This window comes from Sinohyriopsis cumingii, chromosome 7 (genome assembly GCF_028554795.1).
Source record: "Sinohyriopsis cumingii isolate HCF-2022 chromosome 7, ASM2855479v2, whole genome shotgun sequence".
NCBI classification, from domain to species: domain Eukaryota; kingdom Metazoa; phylum Mollusca; class Bivalvia; order Unionida; family Unionidae; genus Sinohyriopsis; species Sinohyriopsis cumingii.
In genome coordinates, this window is record NC_142967.1 from 83,018,058 (window position 1) to 83,035,822 (window position 17,765).

General features: G+C 36.3%; 1 protein-coding gene across 1 annotated transcript in view; it reads left to right on the forward strand.

Annotated features, from left to right (window-relative positions):
• The window catches only part of LOC149795640 (xaa-Pro aminopeptidase 1-like), a 101,309-nt gene that overhangs the window by 22,461 nt on the left and 61,083 nt on the right, over positions 1-17,765 (forward strand). Inside the window, exons 5-9 of the mRNA XM_089965469.1 lie at positions 4,711-4,751; positions 6,454-6,505; positions 10,523-10,666; positions 14,886-14,981; positions 15,504-15,585. Coding sequence (XP_089821595.1) covers positions 4,711-4,751; positions 6,454-6,505; positions 10,523-10,666; positions 14,886-14,981; positions 15,504-15,585 — 415 coding nt within the window. The remainder of the gene's footprint in view (positions 1-4,710; positions 4,752-6,453; positions 6,506-10,522; positions 10,667-14,885; positions 14,982-15,503; positions 15,586-17,765) is intronic.

The window sequence follows — 17,765 nt, forward strand, 5'->3', positions numbered from 1 at the left end:
TTCCTCGTATGATTGCTTACAATTTACTTGTCATACATATACTATATAATAATGCAAGGGAGGACATGTCTCTCCCTTCTCGCATGACCTGTTTAAGAATCAATGCTGATATTTAAAGATAGACCATCCTAACTTCATGACTGTCCATGGTTTGTGCAACAACTCCTGACTTAAATGCACTTGTTTTGAGATCCTGATGACATTAATTAGATCAATACCTTTTGTTGACAGCAACAGTACATACTGATTAAGAAATGTTCAACAAAATTAAGTTTAAATATGCACTACAGTTCAAATAAAAGAAAGCACAATACAATTGTCTGGTTTAAATAATGCCATTTTTGCCTCAAGTTTGTGGCCCTAGAGCAAGTATATGCTGTTCAAGTCAGGGCCTCTGTTCACATGTTCATTTACTGGACCTTTTTTATTAGCTGGAAACCAAAGACAGATGTTTTGTCACAGCAAAGGCAACACAAAAACTTGGTTACCATAATATGCACTTTGTATACCATATTAGAAAAATATGAATGAAATGGACAACTATACAGAATTAAATTTTTCATTGAAATGTTTAAATATAAGGGAAATCTTTGTTATTTAATAGCACTTAAAGAAAATCTAATAAAAATTGACCACGTGTGTAAATATGGTAACTTTTGGTTTAATACATGAAACAGCTCCAAGAACGCAGACTGGATTCTTGAATGTGAAACCACTTGTCATAGATTCATTCTGCTTTGATACTACCTATGTAGAAGACCAGTCTAAATTGAAAATAAATGGTGCCAAATATCATTTTCAATGTGACTGAAAAATGTTAGAGGGGAGGGATTTTGTTAAACTTAAAAACATGTTTCACTGGACGACTGTTAAGGGACGAACCATGGCAGGTTGAGGACTTTACGACTATTCACGAAAGTTACTGTAGATATGTACACTAATTAAAGTGAATGTTGTGCATCAGTAATTTATCAATTTCTTTTGTGACTGTGCTCTTGTACTTACTACTAATCCACATTGATTTAGCCAATTTGTGACAAAATTTTTAACAGCAGATCCATTTAAGTAGCAAAACTAAATGTACGTTAAATAAAATAAATATGTACATTTTTCATACAGTTAAATGCAGTTATAGCATGTACTATATAGATTGCATTTTTATGCTCAGAATATGCTTTTTTGCCACTTATATTAGTAATAAATTACACTTATACCTCTCTAGGAGGGTGGCATGTCTGTACCTACAACAAAGCAGTTCAGGTTCACATTTAATAAATTTCCCTTCGATTGTGTACCCAGGTAACCAATCATGTGGGCTGACGGGTACCCAGTAGAAATGTCCCAAAATTTTGACATCTCTACATGAGAAACCAACAAGCTTTCACTGTGTTGTCTAAGGTGGATAGTTTTTTTTCCAAGTTGAGCCAAGATGGGTTTGATTGTTTAAGGAAAGACAAGTTGCTGGAGTTTGCCAACTGCTTTCTCTTTCTGAGATAAAATTGTCTTTGTTAAAACAGGAAATTAAAAATAATTTTGAAGCAGTTGAGTTAAGATAGTAAGTCTCTATCTGGCTCTGAAAGGAAATTAAAGAATTAAAATTTAGACACCAGATGGAAATAGAAATGAAATTAAAGAATTAAAATTTAAAAACCAGATGGAAAAAGAATTGAAAGTTAAAACACCAGATGGAAATAGAATTAAAATTAAAACACCAGATGTAAATAGAACTAAAATTAAAACACCAGATGGAAATAGAATTAAAATTAAAACACCAGATGGAAATAGAAAAACACCAGATGTAAATAGAATTAAAATTAAAACACCAGATGGAAATAGAATTAAAATTAAAACACCAGATGGAAATAGAAATAAAATTTAAGAATTAAAATTTAAACACCAGATGGAAATAGGATTGAAAGTTAAAACACCAGATTGAAATAGAATTAAAATTAAAACACCAGATGGAAATAGAATTAAAATTTAAACACCAGATGGATATAGAGCTAAAAAAAACAGCTTCAAAGCAAAGGAGAGATTCAAATGCAGGTAAAAGAAAGAGAGACAACTGCAGGAAAAAGGAGAGAGACAACTGCAGGAAAAGGAAAGACAAATGAAAGATAAATTCAGAAGGGAGAAAGAGAAATGGAAATACAATTGAAATTTAAAGAACTGGAACTGGCAAGTAAACAGCATTCACCTCATCATAGTTCAGTTTTATGTTAACAAAAATATTAGATTAGTTCCCCCTTTTAAAGAAAAGGATGTATATCAATATTTTTCACATTTTGAAAAAATAGCTGAGAATTTAAAATGGCCTAGAGACTACTTATTGGCAAAGCTCTTGAAGATTATACTTCACTGTCAGTAGAAGCAGGTGCTGATATTGGTTTGTCAAGGAATGTATCTTGAAGGGTTATGAGTCAAGGAATGTATCTTGAAGGGTTATGAGTCAAGGAATGTATCTTGAACGGTTATGAATTGGTACCATATCAACAGGCGTTTTGGAATTGCAAAAAAAAGAAAATAGCCAAACCCCTGATGAGTTTGCTAGGAAAAAAAAGATTGATAAAATTATGACAAACTTAGGCAACTCTTATTAGCCAAAGAGTTTTTTTTCAAGATCTGAGCTTGATGAACACCAATTAGACATTTTGGAAAATGCTGTTTGTACAGTTAACAAGTATTCCTTGACTCACAAAGTTATTTTTCAGTAAGTTTTCCTCTTTACAGATGGTTAGTAAGAAACCACCTCAGTCTCAAATTATCAGTCGGGCACAACTTATAAGAATCATATATCTGTTAAGAGTGATCAGAAATCCATATCTCTTTCTACATGCACTTATTTCTGATTGCTTTAATATAAAAAGAAAGCAACAGAATAAAGACAGCTGTTCCAAAATGCTTTTATTTCTCATAGGTCAAGGTCATGGTCATGTGTTGGAAACAAAACATTTGTGGGGTCAGACAAATCCCAGTCTGATTCTATTATGTTGAATTATGAACCAATAATGTTGTAGGGTTCTATATCATTTATTGGAGATTTGGCCAATCCTATCCCTATTAAATTATTAAGGAACACAGGAGCTTCTCAGAGTCTTTTATTATCAGTTACTTTGTGTGAGAAGTCTTTTATTTGAAAGTGTGCTTTTTCAGGGAGTAGAGTGTGGTTTTATTCAAATTCCACTCCATAATGTTAATTTGTCATTAGACTTAGTTTCAGGACCAGTGACTGTTGGCGCTGTGAATTCTTTGCGCCTTGAGGGTGTTCATTTATTGCTAGGAAGTGATTAATTTTGCTAGGTAAAATTGTGATTAATCCACTTGTAACTGATAAGCCTTGTTTAGATAAAAAAAAGTTGATCCTATTGAAAATGAAATCCCTGATTTATACCCAGCTTGTGCAGTTACTAGAGCTGTGGCTTTGATGATTAAATTATTTGTTAAGTTTTACAAAACTTGTTGGTTTTGCTTCTTTCTGTTACCTAGTTTATGACCATTGAGTCATAATAATTGTTTACAGTCAGATTATACAAGTGGTCAGTTTTAGACAATCTTGCTGACCAGAATGATTGTTAAGTAAAACAAATCTTAATGAAACTGTTTTGTATGCAGGATGGGGCTAGAATGACCGCTAGTCTGTCATAGACCAGAGGTTTTTATTACTCAAGAAAATTATAATTTCAAAAGTGCATCTTATGCATGTTCATTCCATTAATAGTAATTTAAGTACCATCATGGTAAAGTGAGAAAACTGCCATATTTATTGTTGTTGATGCATGCCAGACATAAGCAGTTAAGCACATAAGAGGGACTAGTGCAAGATATCTTGTGCATGCATCAGGCCTATGCCATAAATCAAGCATGGCTGAAACCATCACAGGGATAAATAAAAATAATTAAATTAATAATGAACATAGTTAACCTGTTGAGAATCCTTAACTGCTCCATTACAAAATCATGGTTATCAAAATCACTAGAGTAACTGGATAAGATTGGGGAAAGATTTGCAAAGCCATTTTGAGAACCAGCCATTGTCCTGGTGCATTTGGTTTTCTCATGTTTTGCACTTCAGCAGTCCAGGTTTGATCCCTGGTGATTGGGGTTCTGTTGTTTCCACAGAATGATCCTTGTTGGATCTCAAAATTTGTGCTTCATAGGAATCCCAAAATTGGTACCTAATTAACAATAGGGCTTGCACAGCAATAAGTGTATGAAAAATAGGGACTTCACAGCAATAAGTGTATGAAAAATAGGGACTTCACAGCAGAAAGTGTATGAAAAATAGGGACTTCACAGCAGTAAGTGTATGAAAAATAGGGACTTCACAGCAGAAAGTGTATGAAAAGTTACTTACAATAGTATAAAATTTTTGTTGTAATTAATTAATGATCTAAACAGTGTGCGGAAGTAATGAAAATTTCTACATATCAGTTTGGAAAAGTGATGGTAACAATTGAGCGTAAGCCAGGACAATTGGAGTTTGTGATTTAAGTAAGCTTTGCATTGGTGAGTTAAATAATTGAATGATAAATATTAGGAAAAATTTATGAATTTTATTTTGCATAATTTACGTTATATTTACCAATCCAATATTACAGAAGTGGTTTGTTTTTCATAAATTTGGACAGGTAACCTATATTTGATATCAGACAGGTATTAACGTGCATATATTATGACAATGACACAATGTGTATTCTGTATGTTTTCCAGGGTCAGTGTCAACACCTTCACAAGGGGAATGGCTGTCTCAGGTAAGTCAAATTACTTTCATTTGTGTTTCATTCAGAATAATCTTGATTTCTTTATTTTGACTTGCATGACTTTATGAGATTTCTTTATTTTGACTTTATGAGATATCTTTCAGTGTCAAAAGTCTGTGATCAGCTAGTGTATTCTTTTCATTGGATTATGGGCTTGACAGTATAGTATGTGAATTTTGCACTTTTTTTTTTGGTGCTGAGATTTTAAGGTAAATTAGTGTGAATTCTTCAAATGTGTCCTTGAATTGACCTTAATAATGTAAGATCTAGACATTAAAAATGTGCTTTTGTGGTAGTGTTGAAAATTTTAAAGGTCATGACTTGTATAGTTATTTTTTTATGTGTAGTGAAGGATACCATGATTTCCATATTTAAACATTCCATGCAGATGAAGCACGCAATTCATTAAAAACTAAAGGAAATATAGAAAGAAAACTGAATCATAGTAAGGTGAATATAACATATATGGATGTTCACAGGGATGAGGAAATTTTAAAAAGAATGTGTGTGATATTTTTAGACCATAAATGTAATTAGTATTTTACACACATTTGTATTACTTTTAGTGTACTTTTCTCCATTTTATTGTTTTCATATTGCTTATTTTCACATTTTGCTTTTTTTCACATATTGCATATTTTCCCATTGCTATGTTTATTTAATATGCTTTGTTTGTTTGTTAGTTTTTTTTAAATTTCATTATATATTTTGGGAGTCCAACATTGTATCTGCTTACATTGTCCAAAGTCAGTACCAACATTGTATCTGCTTACGTTATCCAAAGTTAGTACCAACATTGTGTCTGCTTACGTTATCCAAAGTCAGTGATAATTTTGTATCTGCTTATGTTGTCCAAAGTTAGTGATAATTTTGTACATAAATATTTGATTTGGAATTATTCAAATTATATTTTCTTTTGAAATAGAAAAGTTCTCTGATAACATTCCTGGAAATAGAGACATGAATTTATACTAAAATTTCAAATAAGGATTTAATTCTTGGATTGTATTATTGTGATCCAGCAAAGGACTATTGGCATATCAGCACTTTATGAGCCATCACATGCACATCAACACTTTCAGCATTGGATTTTATTTGGAATTCTACTAAAGTTTATTCCCAACTTTTTATCATTAGGACTTGTATCTGTAATTCAAGGTTTATTTTTGGGATTTTGCAATACCATAATTTTTTTTGTTTTCACTTTGTATTCTAGGGAAATAAATTATTTGTTTAATTTTACAAAGCTTGTTACTTTTCACTCATTTCTGTTTTTAAAAGATAAAATATTTAATCATTTTAACATTAATTGAAATCCTGCACCTGCGGAAAAAGGTCCTTTACCAGTTGATTGGTGGCAGAAGTCTTCAAATTTTTAGTATTTTACTCTAAGGAGCTTACCATTACAGATCACGGACATCTTAACTTTGTCAGTGTGGGTTTAAGCAACAGACTTGGCTAACATGTGTACATGTATGTGAGAAAGCTTGCCAGTAGTGTCCTGTGGATCGGTGGTTCTTCCTGTTTTTTTCTCCCCCGGGTTTTTCTTCCACCAGATATAATGGCTTCCATGTGTAGCCTATCATGTAATGAAAAATGGAGTTAAACCCACAAAAGCCACAAACCATAAACAAGAAAACCTCTCTCTATCATTGTGAAAACACATATTAAATGAATGGTATTACTTTTTTAGGTTCTAGAGGAAGGAAACTGTGTAGGAGTAGATCCCTATTTAATGTCAGTGGGTAAGTTTACAAAAACTGTGTGTCCTTGCACTATGACCCCAGGAGGCAGACATATCTTTTTTGTGCTGTCTGTTTAACCATCACAGTTTTACCTAGTAAGCATATCTCAAAAACTCGAGAGCCAAACCAGACCAAATTGAATGCTTAGATCCTCTGATTGTGTTCTGAGACCATTTTTGGTTCTTGTGACTGTAACCTTATTTTCAAGGTCACAGAGTGAAATTTTGTGCTAGATGGTGGACAGTAGCTTGTAAGTAAGATTAGTCATTATGTTTTGGCCAAGCTAGATAAAATGTTGTGCCTTGAGGAGGAAGAATCCATACTCTGTTTCTTTAAATGGTCTTGGCCTAGTTTTGAGGTCATATAGTGGTCCTGTTTGCTGTATATTTGTGTGTGCTATCACTAGCCTCATAAGCAAGCTATCTAAAAAGCATTATTGAATTAAACCTGTCTTTACTGGCAAAATTTTGATGACTTGAGTTTGTCTCAAGACCTGATTAGGTTGTTGTGACAGCACACTTAAATTCAAAGTCACAGAGAGATATTTTGTGTAATCAGCATGTAAAGAGATAATGTCGTTGAAAGCAGGATATCTCTAATATGGTTTGACCAAACTTGATATGTGGATGCCTTTCTGGGGGCTCTCAAGATGTGGTCAGCTTTTTTGTGATTTTAAGCTATGGGGAGGGGGAATGCATGAAGTGGAGATATATATGTTTTCACTTAATAAAACAAATGACTTATAAGTTATTATGTAGTTAACATGGCCATCCAAAGACCAGTTACCTGTAAATGTTCATTTATAATTCATAAATTTTGGTATTATTTACTTGAATAGCGGCATATACTTTGGTTGGATACAGAAATTTGTTTATTGGTTAGAACAGCAGATGCCAGTTTGTAAATCCTTTACAAATTTATGCTGTTTACTACAAGGTATTGTGAATGTGACTAATATGAGTAGTACTGTAGCCCAGATAGTACTCTGGTATCATGGAAATGTGAAAATGAGTAGCACTGAAGCCCAGATAGTATTCTGGTACCATGAGTAGTACTGTAACCCAGATAGTACTCTGGTATCATGGAAATGTGAATATGAGTAGTACTGTAGCCCAGATAGTACTCTGGTATCATGGGAATGTGAATATGAGTACTCTGGTATCATGTGAATGTGAAAATGAGTAGTACTATTGCCCAGATAGTACTCTGGTATCATGGGAATGTGAATATGAGTAGTACTGTAGCCCAGATAGTACTCTGGTATCATGGGAATGTGAATATGAGTACTCTGGTATCATGCGAATGTGAAAATGAGTAGTAATGTTGCCCAGATAGTACTCTGGTATCATGGGAATGTGAATATGAGTACTCTGGTATCATGTGAATGTGAAAATGAGTAGTAATGTTGCCCAGATAGTACTCTGGTATCATGGGAATGTGAATATGAGTACTCTGGTATCATGTGAATGTGAAAATGAGTAGTACTATTGCCCAGATAGTACTCTGGTATCATGGGAATGTGAATATGAGTAGTACTGTAGCCCAGATAGTACTCTGGTATCATGGGAATGTGAATATGAGTACTCTGGTATCATGTGAATGTGAAAATGAGTAGTACTATTGCCCAGATAGTACTCTGGTATCATGGGAATGTGAATATGAGTAGTACTGTAGCCCAGATAGTACTCTGGTATCATGGGAATGTGAATATGAGTACTCTGGTATCATGTGAATGTGAAAATGAGTAGTAATGTTGCCCAGATAGTACTCTGGTATCATGGGAATGTGAATATGAGTACTCTGGTATCATGTGAATGTGAAAATGAGTAGTACTATTGCCCAGATAGTACTCTGGTATCATGGGAATGTGAATATGAGTAGTACTGTAGCCCAGATAGTACTTTGGTATCATGGGAATGTGAATATGAGTAGTAATGTTGCCCAGATAGTACTCTTGTATCATGGGAATATGAAAAGGAGTAGTACTGTAGCCCAGATAGTACTCTGGTATCATGTGAATGTGATTATGATCATGGGAATGTGAAAATGAGTAGTACTGTTGCCCAGATAGTAATCTGGTGTCATGGGAATGTGAATATGACTATTACTGTAGCCCAGGTAGTACTATGATATTACTTGAATGTGAAAATGACAATGGTAATGTGAATGTGACTAGTACTGTAATTCAGATAGTACTCTGGTGTCATGGTAATGTGAATGTGACTAGTACTGTAACTCAGATAGTACTCTGGTGTCATGGTAATGTGAATGTGACTGGTACTGTAACTCAGATAGTACTCTGGTGTCATGGTAATGTGAATGTGACTAGTACTGTAACTCAGATAGTACTCTGGTGTCATGGTAATGTGAATGTGACTAGTACTGTAACTCAGATAGTACTCTGGTGTCATGGTAATGTGAATGTGACTAGTACTGTAACTCAGATAGTACTCTGGTGTTATTCAGAATATGCTGCATTTGTTGCTGAGATAAATAGTTGCTTTTCATTCTTTCGGCACATATTTTATTTGAGTTAAATCAGCCTTTTTATGTTCCACCAGAAAAGTGGTATGTAGGAGCTTTTTGTGTTACCCTTGTCCATCCACCCAATCATCACACCTTGATTAATTTTTATGGTTAGGGAATTTCAGGTACTGTGACAGAGCATTCATGTTCCATGAGCACACTTCTTGCTAATTTTATCATTTGCAAACTTCTATTTATTTGATTTCCTCCAGATCTCACCTTTCCAGAGCCAAAACACATGACATGTGATTTTTTGGTTTTCTTAATTGTCACACAAATGTAGGTCAACTTATGAATAAGATTTCTTGTACACAAAGTTTTCTTAATTTTGGTCATAACTTTTGAACTTGTTTTCAGTATTTTTTGTCTAATACAGTAAAACGTGCCTTGAAAGAACACTGCTATATGAGACCACCTGTTTTGAGATATCATATTCTCAATGCACACATTTATTGATTATAGTGTTTTGACTTGTTATGAGAAACCACTTGTCTTGAAAGACAGTAATTTCTTGGCAGAAAGGGTGGTCTTTCAAGACAGGTTCTTCTGTACTGCATTTGTTCTCACAGTAAGTTAGAACTAAGGAGGACTATAGCCATATGGTTGTGACTCAGCATGAGACAGGCTTAGTGAAATTGACCTTGATGTCAGCCTGTCACATGGCATTTATGTGTTGACCCAAGCCATACCAGCAGATTACCTATAGATGGCAGGTGTTTACTATTAACAGAGCTAGATAATCCATAATGTAGGATTTCAGACTGTGGTTAACTAATGGTGAAAGATGCATTAAAAAAATGACAGCAGAAAACACAGAAGTTTTAAACCTAAATGTTAACGATTTCCATTGAGTTAGAGCCTGGTGGACTTTGATCCAGCTAATATTGAAACAACTACTAACTTTCAAAGTTACAGGTTCCCTCTAAAATTGGTGATTTCAGGTTGCCATGTTGGCAGCTGTTTTTAAAAATTTGCACTTGCCAGAGCTAGTACTTAAAATTCCTCTCTTATGTAAACAAATGTAGATCTGTCCTGAAATTTTCATGCTGTTTGAATGTATTGTTTGTTAAGGTGAAACACACAGTCTACTGTAGCAGAGATAATTTAGTTTTCCCACTATCTCAGTTTGGTCCAGTAATTCATACATCCATTCATCCCAAGTAGCTAATGAGCAAGACTGCATATAAACCACTCAGTATAAACAAGTGATATTTGGTAGATATGTTTGCATACATATATAGATGATTAGATATTTAGGTCATTTACAGCTTTTTCAGTTTTTGTATGCTTATTGGGCTTGAACCTTGTTAGCAGGATGAAGCAAAAGCAGCTTGAAGAATTATAATATTTTGATAAGGCATGTTGTATGCATGTAGATGATAGTAACGTACATTATATCCATTTCCCAATTTTTAACATTTTAGACTTTGACTTCTTAGTGTCTACATTAAAAAATAATAATCCAAATGTAGCTTTTGCTACCTCTTTCAGAGACTTGGACACCATTGTCCAAGCTCCTGAAATCCAATGGTCTCTCTTTGGTGCCTGTGATGGAGAATCTAATAGACAAAGTATGGGATGACAGACCATTTCCACCTAGAAACAGTCTACTTGTCCTCTCAGAGGCTTATACAGGTAAGTCTATAGAGACTATTTAATCTAAAGGAGAAGAAAGTATCAAGCACATTTCATATGTATGCAGTCCCATGATATTGATGCTGGGACAGAAAGAGCACTTAGTTTGTGTTTTGCTTTGCCAGCCTTTGGAAAAATTGATTCTGGGATGGCAAGAGCACATGTTCTGCACTTTCGTTCAACAAGCCTTGGGTGAAATTGATGCTGGGACAGAAAGAGCACTTAGTCTGTGCATTACTTTGCTAACCTTTGGGAAAATTGGTGCTGGGACAGCAAGAGCACCTGTTCTACACTTTGCCAACCCATGTGTGATATTGATACTATGAATGTGACCAACAAACAGTTTTACTAGGTGGATACAAATGTTTTACATACCACCTCAAAGTTAGCTTGCAGCATAACTACTTCATCATTTGATGCTAGACCTGGCATTTCATGCAGTGTTCTGACTGGCCCAAAAATCAGGTAGCAATGGTGGAAGTCCACAGCTATGATTTTTGAGGGATGAACAGGGTCATGCACCAAACCATGTCTAATGCCCTAATGACTTCACCAAACCATAACTAATGCCCTAATGGCTTCACCAAACCATGACTAATGCCCTAATGGCTTCACCAAACCATGACTAATACCCTAATGGCTTCACCAAACCATGACTAATGCCCTAATGGCTTCACCAAACCATGACTAATGCCCTAATGGCTTCACAAAACCATGACTGATGCCCTAATGGCTTCACCAGACCATGACTAATGCCCTAATAGCTTCACAAAACCATGACTAATGCCCAACTGGCTTCACCAAACCATGACTAATGCCCTAATGGCTTCACCAAACCATGACTAATGCCCAACTGGCTTCACCAAACCATGACTAATGCCCTAATGGCTTCACAAAACCATGACTAATGCCCAACTGGCTTCACCAAACCATGACTAATGCCCTAATGGCTTCACCAAACCATGACTAATGCCCTAATGGCTTCACCAAACCATGACTAATGCCCTAATGGCTTCACCAAACCATGACTAATGCCCTAATGGCTTCACCAAACCATGACTAATGCCCAACTGGCTTCACCAAACCATGACTAATGCCCTAATGGCTTCACCAAACCATGACTAATGCCCTAATGGCTTCACCAAACCATGACTAATGCCCTAATGGCTTCACCAAACCATGACTAATGCCCTAATGGCTTCACAAAACCATGACTAATGCCCTAATGGCTTCACCAAACCATGCCTAATGCCCTAATGGCTTCACCAAACCATGACTAATGCCATAATGGCTTCACCAAACCATGACTAATGCCCTAATGGCTTCACCAAACCATGACTAATGCCCTAATGGCTTCAGCAAACCATGACTAATGCCCTAATGGCTTCACCAAACCATGACTAATGCCCTAATGGCTTCAGCAAACCATGACTAATGCCCTAATGGCTTCACCAAACCATGACTAATGCCCTAATGGCTTCAGCAAACCATGACTAATGCCCAACTGGCTTCACCAAACCATGACTAATGCCCTAATGGCTTCACCAAACCATGACTAATGCCCTACTGGCTTCACCAAACCATGACTAATGCCCAACTGGCTTCACCAAACCATGACTAATGCCCTAATGGCTTCACCAAACCATGACTAATGCCCTAATGGCTTCAGCAAACCATGACTAATGCCCTAATGGCTTCACCAAACCATGACTAATGCCCAGCTGGCTTCACCAAACCATGACTAATGCCCTAATGGCTTCACAAAACCATGACTAATGCCCTAATGGCTTCACAAAACCATGACTAATGCCCTAATGGCTTCACAAAACCATGACTGATGCCCTAATGGCTTCACCAGACCATGACTAATGCCCTAATTGCTTCAGCAAACCATGACTGATGCCCTAATGGCTTCACCAAACCATGACTAATGCCCTAATGGCTTCACAAAACCATGACTAATGCCCTAATGGCTTCACCAAACCATGACTAATGCCCTAATGGCTTCAGAAAACCATGACTGATGCCCTAATGGCTTCACAAAACCATGACTAATGCCCTAATGGCTTCACCAAACCATGACTAATGCCCTAATGGCTTCAGCAAACCATGACTAATGCCCTAATGGCTTCACCAAACCATGACTAATGCCCAACTGGCTTCACCAAACCATGACTAATGCCCTAATGGCTTCACAAAACCATGACTAATGCCCTAATGGCTTCACAAAACCATGACTAATGCCCTAATGGCTTCACCAAACCATGACTAATGCCCTACTGGCTTCACCAAACCATGACTAATGCCCAACTGGCTTCACCAAACCATGACTAATGCCCTAATGGCTTCACCAAACCATGACTAATGCCCTAATGGCTTCAGCAAACCATGACTAATGCCCTAATGGCTTCACCAAACCATGACTAATGCCCAGCTGGCTTCACCAAACCATGACTAATGCCCTAATGGCTTCACAAAACCATGACTAATGCCCTAATGGCTTCACAAAACCATGACTAATGCACTAATGGCTTCACAAAACCATGACTGATGCCCTAATGGCTTCACCAGACCATGACTAATGCCCTAATTGCTTCAGCAAACCATGACTGATGCCCTAATGGCTTCACCAAACCATGACTAATGCCCTAATGGCTTCACAAAACCATGACTAATGCCCTAATGGCTTCACCAAACCATGACTAATGCCCTAATGGCTTCAAAAAACCATGACTGATGCCCTAATGGCTTCACCAAACCATGACTAATGCCCTAATGGCTTCACCAAACCATGACTAATGCCCTAATGGCTTCAGCAAACCATGACTAATGCCCTAATGGCTTCACCAAACCATGACTAATGCCCAACTGGCTTCACCAAACCATGACTAATGCCCTAATGGCTTCACAAAACCATGACTAATGCCCTAATGGTTTCACAAAACCATGACTAATGCCCTAATGGCTTCACAAAACCATGACTGATGCCCTAATGGCTTCACCAGACCATGACTAATGCCCTAATGGTTTCACCAAACCATGACTAATGCCCTAATGGCTTCACCAAACCATGACTAATGCCCTAATGGCTTCACCAAACCATGACTAATGCCCTAATGGCTTCACCAAACCATGACTAATGCCCTAATGGATTCACAAAACCATGACTGATGCCCTAATGGCTTCACCAGACCATGACTAATGCCCTAATGGCTTCACAAAACCATGACTAATGCCCAACTGGCTTCACAAAACCATGACTAATGCCCTAATGGCTTCACCAAACCATGACTAATGCCCAACTGGCTTCACCAAACCATGACTAATGCCCTAATGGCTTCACCAAACCATGACTAATGCCCAACTGGCTTCACCAAACCATGACTAATGCCCTAATGGCTTCACCAGACCATGACTAATGCCCTAATGGCTTCACCAAACCATGACTAATGCCCTAATGGCTTCACCAAACCATGACTAATGCCCAACTGGCTTCACCAAACCATGACTAATGCCCTAATGGCTTCACAAAACCATGACTAATGCCCTAATGGCTTCACAAAACCATGACTAATGCCCTAATGGCTTCACAAAACCATGACTGATGCCCTAATGGCTTCACCAGACCATGACTAATGCCCTAATGGCTTCACCAAACCATGACTAATGCCCTAATGGCTTCAGCAAATCTTGATTTAATAAGTTGAGGTGCCTGCCTGCTGCTTATTTGCACTAAAGCCATTTAATTCCTTGGCTGTCCAGTCTGTATCAGATGTGGTCAGCATCACTTAAAATAGAAAAACCTTTAAATGATGTCTTTGCCAAAACTGTTGAACAGAATTTTACAAAATTTTATCAAAAGCATTCTGGCATGAAAGCCTTTCAAGTTTGTGCAAAAGATGCTAAATCCATTGTCAAATACGGCCACCATAATGAGAAATAGAAAGACCTTTAAATTACTTCTTCTCAAAGAAACACTCTACAGTATAGAATAAATTCGCCAAAAAGATCCTGGCATAGAGGGTTTTCAAGTTTGTACTACTGATGCTGATTTACCATCAAATGTAGACAGTGTTGCAAAATTTAAACGGCTCCAAAACCACATTTTCTCTTGCATTTGGCATTAAGGAGATGCCAGTCAGGTGAGTGATCTCAGGCTCCCTTGAATCTCATGTTCTCATTCAGAATTTGAGCCAGTGCCATTTTGTATTTCTGATAGGTAAAACCTGGAAGACTAAAATTAAGGACTTGAGAGAGAAGTTGGCAGAGAAGAAGGCTGGAGCTCAGATTTTGACAGCATTAGATGAAATAGCATGTAAGAAACCCAACTTGTTTCATTGTTATCTTTTCTGTTGACATTCTGTATGTTTATCAGCCATATTGGTTGAAAATATTTTTCTCAATTTTATAGCTTTTGAAAGTAATGGATACTTTGGTGAAATTTTACTTACCTGCTAGTTGGCATGTCACAAACTTTATTTAGGTATCAGGCTAAAAAATAAAAGCCATGACAAGACAAAATATATTTTATGAACCAAATAAAAGCCATGACAAGACAAAATATATTTTATGAACCAAATAAAAGCCAGGCAAGACAAAATATACTTTATTTTGAACCAATATCACATTAGCTTCTTATGTTTTTAGCTCTGCTATATATTTAGATACAATTTACCGAGATACAGTGATACAATGGACATTGTGTGATATACTTTATCTATATGATTCAAAATTTCTTTGAAATGTCAATTGTTTGATACTTCTTTGTACTACTCACACACACACACAAAAACATTTACATGAAGAAATTGTAAAGAGATCTGAATTGGTCTTTCAGGGTTGTTTAATCTTCGAGGATCAGATATTGAATACAACCCTGTGTTCTTTGCCTATGCTGTGATCACCATGCAAGACATATAGTAGGTATTTCAAACAAAAATAAATTTTCATGTAGATGTAATGGGAGTTGTCATCTTTTTCGGGTTTCATGCCATTTCTTAGTGCAAGATAGGCTGTATATCACAGGTGGGGTGAAATGATACACCTGTGCCACATATCAGTATGATTCATGATACACAACCTATGATATGATACCTTATGGATACACATATTAACTTGATGGTATTTCCATCTTTACAAGGTCTGTCAGTGGTAGGTGGTGCCCTTTTATGTGATTTACTGGTTGTATTTCCAGTATACAGATTACAGACAGTCATACACTTAGCATCTGTTTTTATGCCATTCTCATCCATGACAAGATAACAAAATACTTTCAACTGTTGTCTTTGATTTGTAATCAGCATTGTAGGCCATTTACTGCTGTTTCGTTTGATCAGATGCAGGACTCACTTTAGCCATCAGATAGGGGTATTTTGATCAAATAAATATCTTGAATTCTTAATTTTCATTTTTTAAAAATTGTATTTATTCAGTTTATATTAACTGAGAGGGGAATATAGATTTGTAACACATGATCCCAATTCCAACTTTTAAAAAGACAATAGCTTCTGATCCTACACCCCAACTTTAATGTCCAAATATCAAAAATGGGGTGGCAGGGGTCAGAGGAAACTTGGACTATTTAATGCTATAAAAGCTTTTGGGATAAAATTACTACCATGGAATTGGCAGCTTGGGGGTGGGGGGATGTTACGAACCATGTCACTTGGTGTTAATTTGTAGATGCAGACATGTTTTTCTCCATTTTAAAGCAGAATTCCGCTTGTCTCCTGACTTGAATCTGATTTTTTCTTGATATAGTCCATCTTATTATCCTCTCTGATCTGGTTTTTAGAAAATGGTCTGTTTGGACCCATTCCGCAAGGACCCTTGTAACATATTCATTCCATATATAAGTTAGCCCACAACTCCCGTAAAGAGTATTCTGATTGGTCAAAAGTTTAAATTCATCCTATGAATCTTTGTGTAATGGAAACTGATGGCAATGAAAAGAAGAAGTGTGGCTGCAGCAAATAAAAATGGCGTCCCGAGTTATTGAGAGAGACCATGACATGAGAAGTTTAGATACAGGTTAAAATAAAACGTATGGAAATGGTAATGGCCGGAGCGAAAAGTCGATGGAAATTTAGTTCGTCAGTTTATAAGAAACTGAACGCTAGAGGACTGGCATTTTGTGACCTCTGCTCTGCGTCAATCACGGTTGGAAGATTTTGGAATGACACCTACAAAAGAAGCTGCATGCGGAAAAATTGAAGCTTAGAAGGCATCTGGAAAAAGTGCAGTTAATTACTATAAGAAGGAAGATTTCTTGCATAAAAGAACATATGTAGTTCTCTGTCAGAATATGCTCACTGCATGTCGCCAATACAAGGACCAGCTTGAAAGGAAAAAAGGCTCTCATTGAGAAGGAAAAGAAATGATTCCACATTGAGCCAAAAAATTCAGTTAAAAAGGAAGGCTAAACAAATCTTTGCCAAAGCTGCAAAAAGAGCTAGACTGGAATATCAACAGGTTGTGTCCATTGTAGAAAAAGACAAGTGAATGTATGGGATTATTTGTATGTAGTTGATGTAATTGGGTGTTTATTTTACAGATTTGTTATGAAAAGAGAGAAGTATAAAATAACACTTTTCAGACCCAACTGTAATGCACTCTCTTCAGAACCTATGGTCATTTTTATATTCCTACATTTTGTATGTATCACTTGTAAATATGGTTAATTAATTAACTTAATTTCTTTCTGTAACACATTGAGGCAAAATTCAAAGTGATGTGTACAAGCAATCCTTCTTACTAAAACTTGTCCAAGATAAACCATGTGGCTGGATCAAAACTATATGAAAATTGTGAAATGGAACAGAACAAACATTTTAATATGGCTGCAGTTAAGCCAGGACTTATAGGTTACTGCATTTGTATAGGCAAATATGAATGACTTTTTCAGATGATATACTGCACGACCTTGGTTGTGCAGTATATCCATCTGACAAAACGAGTTCATATTTTCCCATACAAATGCAGTAACCTTTTTATTATATGCTCATTTTCTTATTCTACCTAAGACTTAATTATATAAACAAAAATACATTTTAAGAAATGAAGTAACTGAATTTATGCTGTATTCTAAACTAAATACACA